The following is a 15,598-nucleotide window of genomic DNA, read 5'->3' on the forward strand; positions in this document are numbered from 1 at the left end:
TGATGATGATGATGATGATGATGATGATGATGATGATGATGATGATGATGATGATGATGATGATGATGATGATGATGAAACATATAATCACTATTCATCATTAGTCAATTATGTCTCAATTTCCACATTATTCACTTCATCGCTCTTCAAAAGGCCGCATTACAAGGAAAGAACAACCTTGATACACTTTACAATATGACACCTGAAACAGGGTAGCGTTTGCCACGCGATAAAAGTCTTGCCAACAGAGCCTACGTAGTCAGAAAGCCATTACATGGTGTTGGTGTTTTTTCTGATTACTTACTGGTCTGTTACACCTAATTACATGTAATAACTGTTTCAATAGGTTCAAAGTAGACCAATTCATGTCCGCAATGATCATGATCATGAGATCACAAAGAATCTCATTTCCTTCCCCATCTTAATCCATAACCCAAGTAATCGTATTTTGGGTTTTCTTTCTTGACCTAACTAAATATTTCCCATTTCCGTTCTTTTTATCTCATCAGTCAAGTACATTATCTTTATGGCCAATGCTTCGAGACCTTTTTGGCATAATAATTAGCGTTTTAGCACTGATATTTGTGATAAAGGACGAACGTGTCTACTGGTAAGGAGATACTAACTATTCTATAATAATTACTTGCTATCAAATTCTACAAAATCTAACGAAAATTATTTTACAGGAGGAGTATTTGACTATTTACTTTATCTGTTCATTTTATTGTTTTATTTGTTTGGGTTAAGTGTATCTTAGGTCAAATAAAAAATATTCTCGCAAGCCAGAGTACATATATCCCCTGAAAAAATAACATACCGATTTACCTACCCTATTTTCTGAAGCAATGTTATCGGAAACAAACACTTTTTTTATTTTCGCCCTATGACATCAGTACCAACACTTAAACTTTGAAGCTTGCATATTCTGTATGGTTTTTTTAATTGCTCTAAAAGCAGACACCCTTAATTATTTACAGGTATGAGGCAACTATTCTTATATTTCTCTACGGATTTTACATCTTCGTGATGTATTTCAATAAAAGACTTAGTAACTTCATAGAAAGCCAATTTGAGAAAGTTTGCCAAAATTCTGAAACAGACAAGGAGGAAACGGTACAGATTCTGAAAGAAGAGGTAAACGACACACGACCGAACGATTCCTCGAGTGTTGTTGCAAACGATGAAAACATAGGTTTGTAGAATCATTCCGATGTCATTCGCAACTTATACAACTTATGTATATTGCACACACACACACACACACACACACACACACACACATACACGCACGTGTACATACATACATACATACATACATACACGCACGCACACACACACACACACACACACAGACACACAAACACACACACACACACACACATATATATACACACACACATACATACATACACACATACATATATATTATATATAGACAATGTGTGTGTGTGTGTGTGTGTGTGTGTGTGTGTGTGTGTGTGTGTGTGTGTGTGTGTTTATACAAGTACAGGAGTCAGCACTTACTCAGGGTGCTTTGACTAGGTGAACAACGTGTCAACTGTTGCATGCCTTTCCTTTCCTTTCCTTTCCACTGTAAGTGAGAAGTCAGCTAATATAACTTTAACCTTTAACCTGATTGCATTTAAATGATTCACAAGGTAGCTGCCTATTAGGGTCACCAACTTATAAGAATTGAAGCGATACATCACACAAATATGACATTGACGAAATGTCTACAAGTATGAGTTTATTTCTTTTTGTTTGTTTTGTTTGTTTGTTTGTTTCTTTGTTTCTTTCTTTGTTTCATTCAGCACAGTTAAAAGTAAAAATAATACACTTTATAAAGTCAACTACAAAACCACTTTCCTGTGCTTGGATAACACACTAAATTCGGAAGACTTATTTCCATCGTGATCGAATATGAACTTTTATTTTTCTATTCTTGCAGAAAGTGATGTTTTAAACGAAGAGGATGAAGTGACTGAGGACACGGAAACCTGTTCCTCGTCGTTTCGACCACCAAGTGGTTATCTAAAAATGATCTATTGGATAATTACGCTGCCAATAAAAATAGCGTATTTTGTCACAATACCAGACTGCAAAAGGCCTCGTTGGCGGCGATGGTATATGCTTACAGCGTTCATGTCGGCCGTGTGGTTTGGTTTCATAGCCTATGTCTTGGTTTGGATGATATCAGTAACTGGTAAGTTTGTGAAGAGCTTAATGTCTCGATTCTAGGTCTTAGACTTGTATACTTGTATTGATTTTTGTTCCATTTTCTAGTCCTTTCAAACAAATATCAATAAATAGATGTTCCTTTAGTGACGGAAGTCATTCAACTTGGGGAATTCAATAACAAGAAGATAGAGAGTAGGACAAGGAAAGGCAGAAAAACATGAAGAAGGTGATTTTTTTACTTTTTTTACTTTTTAAAAAAACATCGACCAACCGAACCATAGTTACCATAAAAAGGTAAATGAGAAACATTTTTTTAAAAATAGGGTCACGGGGGGGGGGGGGTGTCACCCTTGCATTCAATGGTGTATCAACAGAACCCCCAGTCAGCCAAGTGTAGTATACATGTACATTTACTTTAAGTATTCACACGAGTGCTCGTGGTGTTTTCTCTGAGCGAATGTAATTTCCCAAGCGAAGTGGGGAAGTTCTGTCATTATATATAGCATTAATTTAGTTATAATGGGTTATGTGCATAATTAATTATTTCAGTAATAAGGCTATATCTAAAGAGTGCAAACTGAAAACTCCATATCATTAATTACATGCATTGGCGATGACAAAGAATAAATGTCGTATAAAACCTGTTGCTGACATTTTTTTAAGTTTGGGTGATTAATTTGCATACAATTAATGTTTTTCGGCAATAAGGCTGTCTCTTAAGAGTGTAAGCTTCAAATTTTATGAAATGTGGTACACACATCAATCACAACAGTGTGCACTTCCCCGATGAATTTGTTGATGTAGCTTGTAGTTTTAATGACATAACAAAGCACATATCGTATAAAACCTTTCGGCATAGTTTTATTTTTTAATGAGTGATTTCTTCATTCGTTATATGCACTGATAATGACAAGGCATACATATTTGACGAAGTTTTTTGTGTAGTTTTAAATTATGTGTTAATTGCCTAATTTTTAGCCCCAAACGGGCACAGCCCAGAGGAAGCTATTTATATTTCGTTCCACCCGTGTTTCCATCTGTCTGTCCATCTTTCCACCTGTCCATTCATGTGTTCATCCTCATATATATGGTATGCACCAACCGATGTCAAACAAATCTATTACAAAGGTAACAAGCTATGTGAGAAATATACACGTCATATGTTTTGCGATTGCAAATATGGCCGAATGGTGGCTATATTTGTTCTTAAATTTCACAATATGCATCATATTGATAAAATATGAGGGTCCTCTAAGATTTGACCTTTGACCTTGAAAGTCTTCTTCAAGGTTTAATAACCAAAGTTGGGTTATCGTCATAGATTTTTGAATCAAACATTTCAAGTGATAAAACTAGTGGTGACTTGGGTTTGACAATGTGAAGACACTGATATGCAAAGTCTTTTAATTTCATGACCTGTATAGCAAAATGGTGACCATAGTCAGTGAAAGAATAACACATTTTGCCTGTTATCTTAAAAGTTAAATATATATGGACATAACTGAAGTGTCTACCCCATAATATCAGTGATAAGCTTTCTAATGAGAGAATGACCTTTGACCTTGACATTTTCAATGAGCAATGACTGAATTTTGTCTTTCTATACCTTTCAAGAAGTTAAATAAAGAAAGATTCCATTTAAATGTCTATACCTCAAAGGTCAGCTTTCTTTCTACACCTTGACCTTTGACTTTGACCTTCAAGATCAAATAGCAAATTGGTTAATAAATCATGAAGTTTTGTATCTAGAGACACCATTCACCGTTGCACTGTCAATAACTTAACCCCACCAGTTGGGTGCTATGTCTTTAATGAAGGCTTGTCGATAATAAGGAAATATCTGTAGAATACAAGCTTTGAATTTTAGATAGTTTGATACATGTTTTGATGGTAATGAAATACATTTGTAAAACTTGTTGATGTAGCTTATAACCATCATAGTTCATCTGCATATAGTTGATGGTTTCCCAATACGTTCAGTATGCAAGCTTCGGTTTCTGGTTACCAGAGAAGATAAACGATATCATTTGGCCACTAGGGGCGCTGTTTTAGAGCCGGCACTGTGAGGGCCGGCCAGAATAATGTAGTTTTATTTAATCAATTTGCTAATTAAGGGGTACGTCGTATGTATGGTAGCTATAGCTCAGAATTTTTGTCGTTCTTGTAACCTGTCTGTTGTTTTATGTATATCGCCTAGTGCCAAAGGCAAATTTCCATGTTTCAGTGGACAATAAAGTATCTTATATTTTGCATTCCAGCAATGTGTGTTGGAACAAAAATGTAATTAAGGTTTGTGATTAAAATTGATGTCATTATGTCTATTGTACAGGTTATACAATCGGAATACCACGATTTGTTATGGCTATTGTATTTCTTGGTGCTGGCAATAGCGTACCAGACTTAGTAGCAAGTTTTCTAGTCGCTCGAGAAGGTAAGCATTCAATGCAAAATATAAACATCCCTATCCATACAACTTTCGAGTTATCTTATATATAGTCCCTCCTTTTTTCTCGTGGTCATAAGCCCGTGGTCTGACAAGGATGTGTGCAGCACCTGCCATCGCTTCGTTTCATCTTTCGTAATACAATAAAATTTCAGGATAAAATCTGACTAGTAAACCCAAATGTTATGTCTATCATACTTTATAACTACTCAGTATTGGTAAAATATCTATTCTGTAATAAATAGCTAGTGCTCAGTACATTGAGGGCGGTATAAGTAACACAGTTACTTAGGAGCCGTGATACCGCGTTTCACGTTTAACAGCGATCATCAGACAACGCTTTTAGCGATATTTGCCATGTATATCGTTGTATGGGTATGGTGATAGCTGTGAAGAGTGTAAAAACAGAGTTACAATTCGTCAATATTTTACTAAGTATTGTATTACACACACACACACACACACACACACACACACACAAACATGACATACATACATACATACATACATACATACATACATACATACATACATACATACACACACACACACACACACAAACACACACACATACATACATACATACATACATACATACATACATACATACATACATACATACATACACACACACACACACATTCACACATGGTGAAATGGGACTACAAAATACCAACCATAAAATCTTACATATCATGGATTTAGTTGACTTGCTGATTTACAAAAACAAAATTTTAGAAAATTTACAAATACATCATGGGAGACACTCGTGTAAAGTACACGAGACAATTAACATTAATCATAATTTATTCGTGTATCTTTCATGTATATTATATCGTTGATTGCAGGACATTGGGATATGGCTGTAGCTAACTGTTTGGGAAGCAATATTTTTGAAGTTCTTCTGTGCCTCGCTGTTCCCTGGATTATCAAGATCCTTGTCATTTCCAACGCTTTTGTGCCATTCTCTTCAGAGGGGATGATTTTAATTCCGTGTTTGGTGATACTTACAGTACTAGCCATTGAAATAGTCATTATGTGTAATGGTCGGACAATCAATCGAATTATAGGGGTCCTTTCCATAGTGATGTATATCGTCATTATAATAGTGGCATTGTTATATGGTTTGACTGTTGCTCAAAACAAGGGGTAACAAGCATTACACACACAGTGATCGTTAATTGCTAACATACGCCAAAGTTTACATTGCTATGCGTGGCAATAAGGGAGTCTTCCGTATTTACAGGGGGGGCGGAGGAAATCACACATGGTCTGTTAAATAAGACATGACCCTCCCCCATTCTCCATTTGTAAAACGTGACCCTCCCCTTTGTCCCATTTTGTAAAACATGACCCTCCCCATGACAAATGCATATACTGAACGTTAATCAATATTCCCATGATATTTATGTATACATAGAAATTAAATCATTTTGACACTGTATTAGAAAGCAATATTTGTACATATAAAGTGACAGACAGTAAAAGACTGGCTAGTTACATTTCCCGTATAATTCTACACAATCTAGTTAGTATCTAAAACGTGCTTTCCATGTTGTGCATACTCTGCCTGATCTGGTCACTTGTAAAAGTTCCCTGATATCATTGTCATCATCATCATCATCATCATCATCATCATCATCATCATCATCATCATCATCATCATCATCATCATCATCATCATCATCATCATCATCATCATCATCACCACCACTACCACCACCACCACCACCACCACCATCATCATCATCAGCATCATCATCATCATCATCATCATCATCATCATCATCATCATCATCATCATCATCATCATCATCATCATCTTTCAAAGGAACTTTAATGCTTATTTGTCCTATGTACACAAAATACTAAGATATATACAAAAATGGTAAAGATCGAGGTTCGATTCAATACTGTTGTACTGTATGAAGACTGATATTTACATCGAGTTCTACAAGTTGTAAGTTATCATCATCATCATCATCATCATCATCATCATCATCATCATCATCATCATCATCATCACCTTCAGTATTGCCATTATCAGTGTCACTTTAATCTGACTCACTGGTACTACTTGAGTCAGTACATGTATCATTGTCCGTGTTCTCTATGACATTCAAAACTAAATCATCATCATCATCACCATCATCATCATCGATATCACCACCACCATCATCACCATCATATTTTAACAACAACATTCACGGACATTGTGCGTGATAAGGTGAGATGGTACACTCAACAAAATGTTTTATAAAACAATTTTCTTACAATACATATATTTTTATTTTTGTATTTTGGCATGTTAAGTACTTGTAAAAATAAATGTCGAGTGCTAATCTCACTTTTACAGCTCAAAACACACAAAACCAATTGACAATAATTGAATCTCCAATTTGGTCACAAAACTACGGATTGTAAAATGTGACCCTCCCCCAAAAACACGTTTGTAAAATGTGACCCCCCCCCCATTCCTCCCCCCCCCTCCCCCCATAAGTACTGAAGGCCCCCTAGATTTTGGGGTGTATCGACATGACAAGTAAATTCAAAGCAAACTGGTAATAAATACATTTGCTGTAAAGGAATATTTGTATGAAAAGACTCACATTCTTGCAAACCAGAACTATTATTTCTTTGAAATAGGGACCGGCTTGTTAAGAACGGTACCGTAAAATGGTCGTGGTTTGCGACAATGAAGAGAAAAGACTGCTATTTATAGCCCTTTTCCGTAGAGCGAGTCAAAGCTATTAAATGAACTATCAAGATCAGAGAGCCTCAACACAAGGTTTCATATTGAGATAGACACCATAAAAATAACACACATACATCACTTACACTGCACTGACCATGGATTTTGTTTGAACTTCAACAGATTACACCATGCATGCTGTTACAACTTACTGTTTATACCAGTAACTAAATACAGAGTCGCACATTGTATTCATTTGAATAATAAACGCACTATTTATTACAGCACTATCACAACAAAATACAAAAATATCTAAAGATAATAATGTTTGCAACATCGATGTTTGACGTGATGAAATTCCACGACGTATTGCTTGTATTCACAAGCCAAAACGTCCTATTGATGACTGCACAAACACTTTGAGTGTTATCTGATTTAGACTGGAACATATCTATATCGATAGATTTCAGTCAATCCATATATGGCAAGCTGTACAGGCCAAAATTATATTCTCTTTCTCGCTGTAATGTTTGGATTTTGCCATTCATTTGTAGGGTTTCGAAGGAATTATACACATTTTTATATCGTGTTAACATTACTTGTGTATCTGTGAGTATACGTGTGTGTGTGTGTGTGTGTGTGTGTGTGTGTGTGTGTGTGTATGTATGTACGTATGTATGTATGTACGTATGTATGTATGTATGTATGTGTGTGTGTGTGTGTGTGTGTGTGTGTGTGTGTGTGTGTGTGTGTGTGTGTGTGTATGTTTTAATGTAGTATTACGAATGAAATTCACATGATATTTAATCACTTTGCATATCATTTCTATATCCCAGACAATTCCATATGCAATTACATTTATATGTAGTTATAATTTCACAACTCTATTGACAACTTTCTGGTATAAGGTGTTGTCCATCGGTACGTACGACTTCTTTTGCAAATCCATCACGTATAATGGCTCACTGATCTTACTTGGATCACAGCTTTCCTTTACAAGTTGGGTCTTCGTATGCTTGTACGTTCCGGTTGTCTCCATCTTTTTCTGGAGTCTTAGGAACCTTGGACATGCATAATTGGGTAGACGGGAAGTAGTATGTGCATATAATTCCTCGAAGTCTAAAACTTCACCATCCTTAACTGTGATAGCGGCCATTCCTGCTCGACCATCACTGTTTCCTAAAAACGAGAAAATAGTGCCGGAAGTATGTATTAAGTCCATTTTATTATTTTTTTGTAAATAATATTTGACTTTTAATTATCATAGTATTGCTTCTTCTTCTTTTTAAAAAAAAAATATGATTACGTTAAATATTCTCAGTTGTTATGGGCATGGTAATGGTTGCTATCCATTGTATTTCGTGGAATGCTCACCATTTCCACATCATGCTCTCTCTCTCTCTCTTCCTCCCTCCCTCCCTCCCCCTCCCTCCCTCCCTCCACCCCCCCCCCTCTCTCTCTCTCTCTCTCTCTCTCTCTCTCTCTCTCTCTCTCTCTCTCTCTCTCTCTCTCTCTCTCTCTCTCTCTCTCTCTCTTTCTCTCCCTCTGATGCCGATCGCAGATGCGTCTATATCATACTTTTACATGTAAAGACTAAAGCTTCACAGTGTATATAGTAAGACATGGGCTTACGTACCTGGAACTTCGACTCCGTACACATTTGCTTCAAAGATAGCTGGGAAATCTCCAAGAACCTGAGATACTTCAGTTGTGGCAACATTCTCACCTTTCCATCTGTCAATATTAAGACACGTGATTGGTTTGATACGAACACTATAAGCATCTACAACATTTGTGACTAAAATTGCCTTACTATTTTGTCAGTTAATACATTTCAAAATGTGTCGAATTATAATATTGCAATTTTATGATTTTCTTTTAAATTAAAAAGTCCTGGTTTGGTGGTATCTAGTCTCGCTGCCAGACTCGTGACTATCGTCCCTAAGCTTTGTATGCTGAGCGGCTTAGCCGCGAGAAGAGTTAAAGCCCCTCACTCACAAAGCTAAGGGACGATAGTCACGAGTCTGGCAACGAGACTAGGTGGTATCTTGCATGGATTTCAAAACCAACTAATAGTACCCCCTAGTTTACGTTTTAACAGGCCAAAATCGTTGCTCTTTTTCAAGGTGATCAAACATATTAGAAGTACAATTGTGAAATTGTGATGCTTTACCTAAATGTGTCTCCAACTCTGTCGGTAAAATATAAGTAATAGTCTTTATCCATCAGCACTGTATCTCCAGAGTTAAAGTATTGATCACCAGATTTGAAAACATTCTGGAGAATCTTCTTCTGTGTGTTTTCTTTCTTTCCTGCATAACCATCAAAACTGGCCATTTTATCAATACGTGTTATCAACAAGCCTGGTTGGCCTACAAATAAAAGACGGTAATGTTTCTTTTAGGGGAACTTATTTTCTGCAACACTCCCATAACTTCTACAAATTATAGATGACATTAAGTTGAAATAGGTTAGAGATTATACATATATTATACACACCATAATATTAGCCAACGCTGTTCTGTCTGGCCGTAAATACTGAGGTTGTTGTCATTTTGAATATTAAACTCCATTTTCACTCACTTGTACAAACCTGAGACCACTAACAAACCACAAGCGTTTGCATTTTAAAAAAAATAAAAACCCACCAATATCTAATCCAGTCTATGCTAATCTAAACAAAAATAATCTACAGGTACTTATTAGACTACCAAAATCATGTCATTCATTTGTATAAGGAATTAGAAGATGAACATCAGTAAGTTGTTTTTTTCTCGTAAATTGAGATAGAACATATCCATTTCTATCCTCAGCATGCTACCTTTCCCATGCAACAAAAATCGGATTCACTAGTTCCAAAATACAGTCTTTGCTAGTTTGTCATGTAGGAATACATTCTCTAACTTTATAACAACGTCTAAGCAATGAAATTGCACGAAATAGTACTGATAAGGTTTTTATACACCGTTTTCATAGAAGTTGAAACTCGAAATGTTTTATTGGAAGGAGTTACTTTTTTCAAAAAGGTTGAGCCTAACTTCAAAGTTAATTTAAACTGGCATGGTAAACAGTTCGTTGTTGGCAGGTAATAATTCTCAGGAATGAGTAGTTTTACTAGGCTAAGCCCTGACCTTTAACCCCTCTCTACCTCCCCCACCCTTTACTTACCTAGGAGTATTTTAACATATATTGTCCATTTTCATCTCTGGTAGTTTCAGCAACCCCCCCCCCCCCCCATTACTTAACTAGGAGAATTTTATTTTATCGTTCATTTCCATCTCTGATAGGTTCAACAGTTCGCTCCCCCTCCCACTCATTACTTACTTACGTAAGGGCACTTTCACACATCATCCATTTCCATCTCTGATAGTTTCAGCACACCCCCCCCCCCCCACACACACACACACACATTACTTACTTACCTAAGGGCACTTTCACAATCGTCCATTTCCATCTCTGACAGTTTCAACATCCCCCCCCCCACACACACACACAAACTCATTACTTACTTACCTAAGGGTACTTTCACAGTCGTCCATTTCCATCTCTGATACTAGTGATAGTTTCAGCACCACCCCCCCCCCCCCCCACACACACACACAAACTCATTACTTACTTACCTAAGGGCACTTTTACACATCGTCCATTTCCATCTCTGATAGGTTCTGCAGTCTCATCATCACATTTAATCAAGTAAAATGGTCGTACTCTCTGTTAAGGATAGATGACATCAACAAATAATTGACGAGTAATAATCATATCAACATTATATGAATGTTTTTTTATCTAATGAGTTTGCGCTGAAATCCCGTAATGTACTAGTAGTAATGGTGTTACTGTGCACATATGTAACGACCGCTGCATCAAGTTAATATACTGCTCTGGTAGTGTGCACTCAGCAGGCTGTACATCGTGTCGGGACGCCCTCACACATCGGCCAACGCAGAATACATTGTGACTAGGGCCAGAAATGACCTGAAGTAAGCAAAACTTTTATAATTTGATATAATGATGTTCCTACTCTCTTTTCCATGTTTGCTTTTGTGCTGAGAGAACTTTAAAGTCGACAATAAGCGAATAGGCTCACTTTGCTGATAAGTTGTATAAATATTTATATATAAGCTATACCTGTAACAGAGGAGAAACGCGTCCCATTGCCCCAACTCTACCATCAGCATTTCTGAAAAACGCATTGCCCTCTGTGGCACCATAGAACTCTCCAATGACGGGAATATTAAAACGTTCTTTGAATTCTGTCCATATATCAGGCCGAAGTCCATTACCTATTGCCATCCGTATGTTATGTCTAGTGTCATCCGGGTGCTTGCAGTAAAAAGGAAAGTTTTAATTATTCAATGAAAGTGATCACTATAAAATATGCATTAAGACATAATCGCTCAAGTGTAAATACAGATATAAGAGCTAAAGTTATAGCTAATTCAGTTCATAGAAATCACAGCTGTTTCGAATAAAATTATTTAACAAGGTGGAGGTAAGATAATCATGCGCCAACCACCCAACGAACACTTATTAAATGATACACAATGTGTAACAATGTATATATGCATACACAGGGTACAGGGGCACATAAACAATACACATCATGTGTAATGAAAAGAACAACGAGCGATCATCAACCATACAAACTAGCAAACATATAAAGTATCATAGTCTTCTGATTACCTCACATTTCATCGAACATTACTATTTGTACCTTTAATTCACTACATATCGAGGAGAAAGTGGGTTCTTAGCACATGCACCACTATAGACAATATAGAGACCATTTGTCACCGTGAACAAATAGCACTCACTACTGTAAGCTTAATAGTAATTTTAGATTTCAAATCTACTGTGGATGCAAAAACATGGCTACAGACGAGACAGCGTTGTAACTGTAGTATTTTGATATCAGTCCGTGGTCATTAGTTTCTTTCAAATGATGTTCGTCTCACCTTTGGTCTTGCCAGAAGATAACGACACAATTCACCAATGTACATTACAATGCTGGCATTGAACTTGCGACAGTCGTCCCAGAAATGACTAGCCGAAAATTTAGTGCGCAATGCCACAGTTGCTCCTGCAAACAATAACAAGTAAAGTCGTTATTACTTTATGCGTCATCTACACTTTCTACATTTCGATAATTAGCCCCGAATGTCTAACATAACACCGAAAGTCGATTATGAGAAGACATGGATAGATAAACACATTCTTTTCTCTCTTTTTTACTTGTCTGAAAGGTGTTATCACTACCAAACAACAATATAACAACTGCAGCAATATTAAGCAAACATTGGGAAGTTCATCCTGCAAACCCCCCCCCCACCCCATTCAGAAAGACATTTACAAATCACGATAAATAACATTAACGAGCTAAGACAAGCATAAAGACATCACAAGAACAATTTACGTACAATTACATTTTTTTATTTAAAACTTTCCTCATTCGTGGTATGAACTTACCCCTTTTCATACAGCTGGAGAAACAAACGAGAAAGGCCGAGCTGTGATAAAGCGGAAGTGACGTATATACAATATCTTCTGATTTGACGTAAAATAAGTCGAGTACGTGTACGATGGATGCCAGACGGTTATGGGAAATTCTTGCTGGTTTAGGAAGACCTGTCGTAAGATTCCGAAAGCATAAATTAGCAATGAAAAAATATTTCCGAACCAAATAATGTTCGCTAGATATGTAATCGATCGATCGATCGATCGATCGATCTCTTAAACCTAACTAACATTCTAAAGTACAGTATTTTTGTTCGGTGTAACTACTTGCTATAGCTGTGTGTCTTGTCAAAGTATGTACATGTATCACATGTGTACTTTTTACTGTGATCGTCCTTCCACTAGTCGCCACTGTTACGATCCACATCATCAGACTTTATGCATTTCCAACATATTTTTTATAAAAAATAACCTGAGGCCACATACATACTTGTAAGTAAGAATTACAATCACACATACGAACAAGAACTACTAGTAACTTATCGTAAAACAAAACTTCTAGAACGTACCTGTAGTTCCAGACGTGTAAATATAGACACAGGCATCAGTATAGACGACGTCACTTCTCAAGTCACGTGGAATAGATTCGTCCGACTCTTTGGTGATTTGTTCATCGATCCATCGCAGACAATTATCGGAATGATCGGGAGGGGTTGCTCCTTTCATCCAAACCTTCACACCGTTATTCGTAATCTCGTCGAGTAACTCTTTCATTGCATCTTGCAGTTCCTTGTCTGAGTAGAATAATACATATAACGGGGAATATATACTGTTATACACATACATAGCGAGAGACACACAGGCACACGCATATACATTCACACAGACAGACAGACAGACAGACAGACAGACAGACAGACAGACAGACATGCATGTACGCATGCATGTATGTACACACACACACACACATACATACATACATACATACATACATACATACATACATATACATACATACATACATACATACATACATACATACATACATACATACATACATACATACTGATACATCATCGTATTGCAATATACAGATGTGTGTGTGTATATATATATATATATAGAGAGAGAGAGAGAGAGCACTGTCTTAGCAGATTGATACTCACCGAGTTATATATATATATTGTGTGTATGTGTGTGTGTGTGTATGTGTGTGTGTGTGTGTGTGTGTGTGTGTGTGTGTGTGTGTGTGTGTGTGTGTGTGTGTGTGTGTGTGTGTGTGTGTGTACTTTTTCATTGATTTACATTATCTAGATGATTATTCATTTATTTGGTGAATGTAGTCTGGATGCCAACGTGGTCTTTAACTAAACCACCTCTGGTCAAAGGCCCTTAGTTGTTCATCCAATCAGTGAAGCCCAATTGTTACAGTGACGTAAACAGTGTATAAGTAGCATCCTGAGCTGACAAATATACCATATTTGGACATTATATAACTGCCCCAATAAACACTAACTTTATGAGCAACTGTGTTATTGGTTAGAATTTTGTGATTGATTAACAAAGACATGTACGTTAATGACTGTATGGGTGGGTGTGGTTGAATTTTAAATTGCATCTCATGCATTCTAGAGTAACGACTTTGACTATACTGTGAGTAGAGGTATACATGGTAACGACGTGGTGAATAGAACGGGACGGCATTTATATCTCTTCTCAACTCTCATGCATGACAAGGCAGGCTGGAAATGTTACGTAATATGGCGTGATTACTTTTGCAAAGACACATTTTATACATGTCTTTCTGTATACGCTACGATGGTTAACTTTTATGTGTTTTTATTTGGAATAAAAGTTTTCAAGCGGTAGTGAAATCTGACGCAGTGTCGATCTGGTTATCGCCTGCCTGAACAAACTTTGTGTGGAATTTCACCTACGTTTGTGGTAATATAACGACTGTTTGTCAAATATACCACGACTAGAACAAAAGAGGTCAAGAGAAAAGAGTACAAAATCCCCCCCCCCCCATCTCCCACACACAACGTAAACTGGTGGATGGCCTAGAAAATACAGTGACGTTGGTATGTGCTCTCACCTTTGCCCACTACAAGTAGCTGGGCCTTGCTGACATTCAGGCAATGAAGAAGGGACTTCGATCTCAGGTTGTAGTTTAGTAGTGCACACTTAATCCCAAGTTTGGCGAATCCAAGCCAGGTCCATATGTAGGCTGGCTCATTGTGCATAAACATTGCAACTGTATCTCCACATTTCAAACCAGATTTGCGTACAAAGTTAGCAAATTTGTTGCCTAGTCGGTCAATGTCTGCATAGGTGTATGACTCGTCCTCAAACAAGAGACATGGTTTATGTGCAAACTTAGCAAGGGTTTGAGAAAATACATCAACTACGGTGTGCTCGTTTCGAATTCTTCTTTTACTTTCAGCTAACGCCTTGACCATCACAGTCACATCCTCCAAGTCGCGGAAAAAGAATCGATATGATACGGCTGCTATGCATAGTGCAATAAACAAGCCTCCGAAAGTTGCGACAAGTACCTCCAGTAACATGTTGATTTCATGCAGACAAATTAGAAATACATTAAACGCGATCGATGTTTCCGTATGGTTGACACTTTGGATAACAACACACATACAACCACACCTCTTGACCTTTGCCCTGTGTCGTGCGCAAACAGTCACTGCAGATACAAATCGGTGAATAGATGGGTTCCAAGTTCACCAGCGAACGTTCTATTCTGTCTATAACAATTTATACATGTATGAATTCTTGAGATGGCAAGTTTTCTCCTGTATCCTTAGATACTGTGAGGG

At 37.1% G+C, this 15,598-nt stretch overlaps 2 protein-coding genes across 2 annotated transcripts in view; one reads left to right on the plus strand and one right to left on the minus strand.

Annotated features, from left to right (window-relative positions):
* Positions 1-5,774, plus strand: part of LOC144443115 (sodium/potassium/calcium exchanger 5-like) — a 7,463-nt gene extending 1,689 nt beyond the window's left edge. Inside the window, exons 4-8 of the mRNA XM_078132487.1 lie at positions 510-610; positions 978-1,192; positions 1,949-2,203; positions 4,508-4,609; positions 5,470-5,774. Of these exons, the coding sequence (XP_077988613.1) occupies positions 510-610; positions 978-1,192; positions 1,949-2,203; positions 4,508-4,609; positions 5,470-5,774 (978 nt within the window). The remainder of the gene's footprint in view (positions 1-509; positions 611-977; positions 1,193-1,948; positions 2,204-4,507; positions 4,610-5,469) is intronic.
* Positions 5,775-8,181: 2,407 nt separating this feature from the next.
* On the minus strand, positions 8,182-15,334 carry LOC144443886 (long-chain fatty acid transport protein 2-like). The gene is made up of 9 exons (XM_078133477.1): positions 14,863-15,334; positions 13,337-13,561; positions 12,780-12,938; positions 12,269-12,393; positions 11,442-11,636; positions 10,934-11,024; positions 9,487-9,685; positions 8,950-9,047; positions 8,182-8,492 (listed from the first exon to the last, which is right to left on the minus strand). Exons 1-9 carry the CDS (start codon positions 15,332-15,334, stop codon positions 8,182-8,184), a joined length of 1,875 nt encoding a protein of 624 aa, XP_077989603.1.
* Positions 15,335-15,598: the final 264 nt, after the last annotated feature.

Source organism: Glandiceps talaboti, chromosome 12 (assembly GCF_964340395.1).
Source record: "Glandiceps talaboti chromosome 12, keGlaTala1.1, whole genome shotgun sequence".
Lineage (NCBI taxonomy): Eukaryota > Metazoa > Hemichordata > Enteropneusta > Spengelidae > Glandiceps > Glandiceps talaboti.

What these genes read in the sequence shown, in the direction of transcription:
- LOC144443886 (XM_078133477.1), bottom strand. Translation starts at nt 15,334, where the DNA reads ATGTTACTGGAGGTACTTGTCGCAACTTTCGGAGGCTTGTTTATTGCA. An exon ending in GCTACTTGTAGTGGGCAAAG is followed by an intron (nt 13,562 to 14,862) that starts GTGAGAGCACAT and finishes TATTCTACTCAG; the next exon opens with ACAAGGAACTGCAAGATGCA. An exon ending in CTCCAGCTGTATGAAAAGGG is followed by an intron (nt 12,394 to 12,779) that starts GTAAGTTCATAC and finishes TATTGTTTGCAG; the next exon opens with GAGCAACTGTGGCATTGCGC.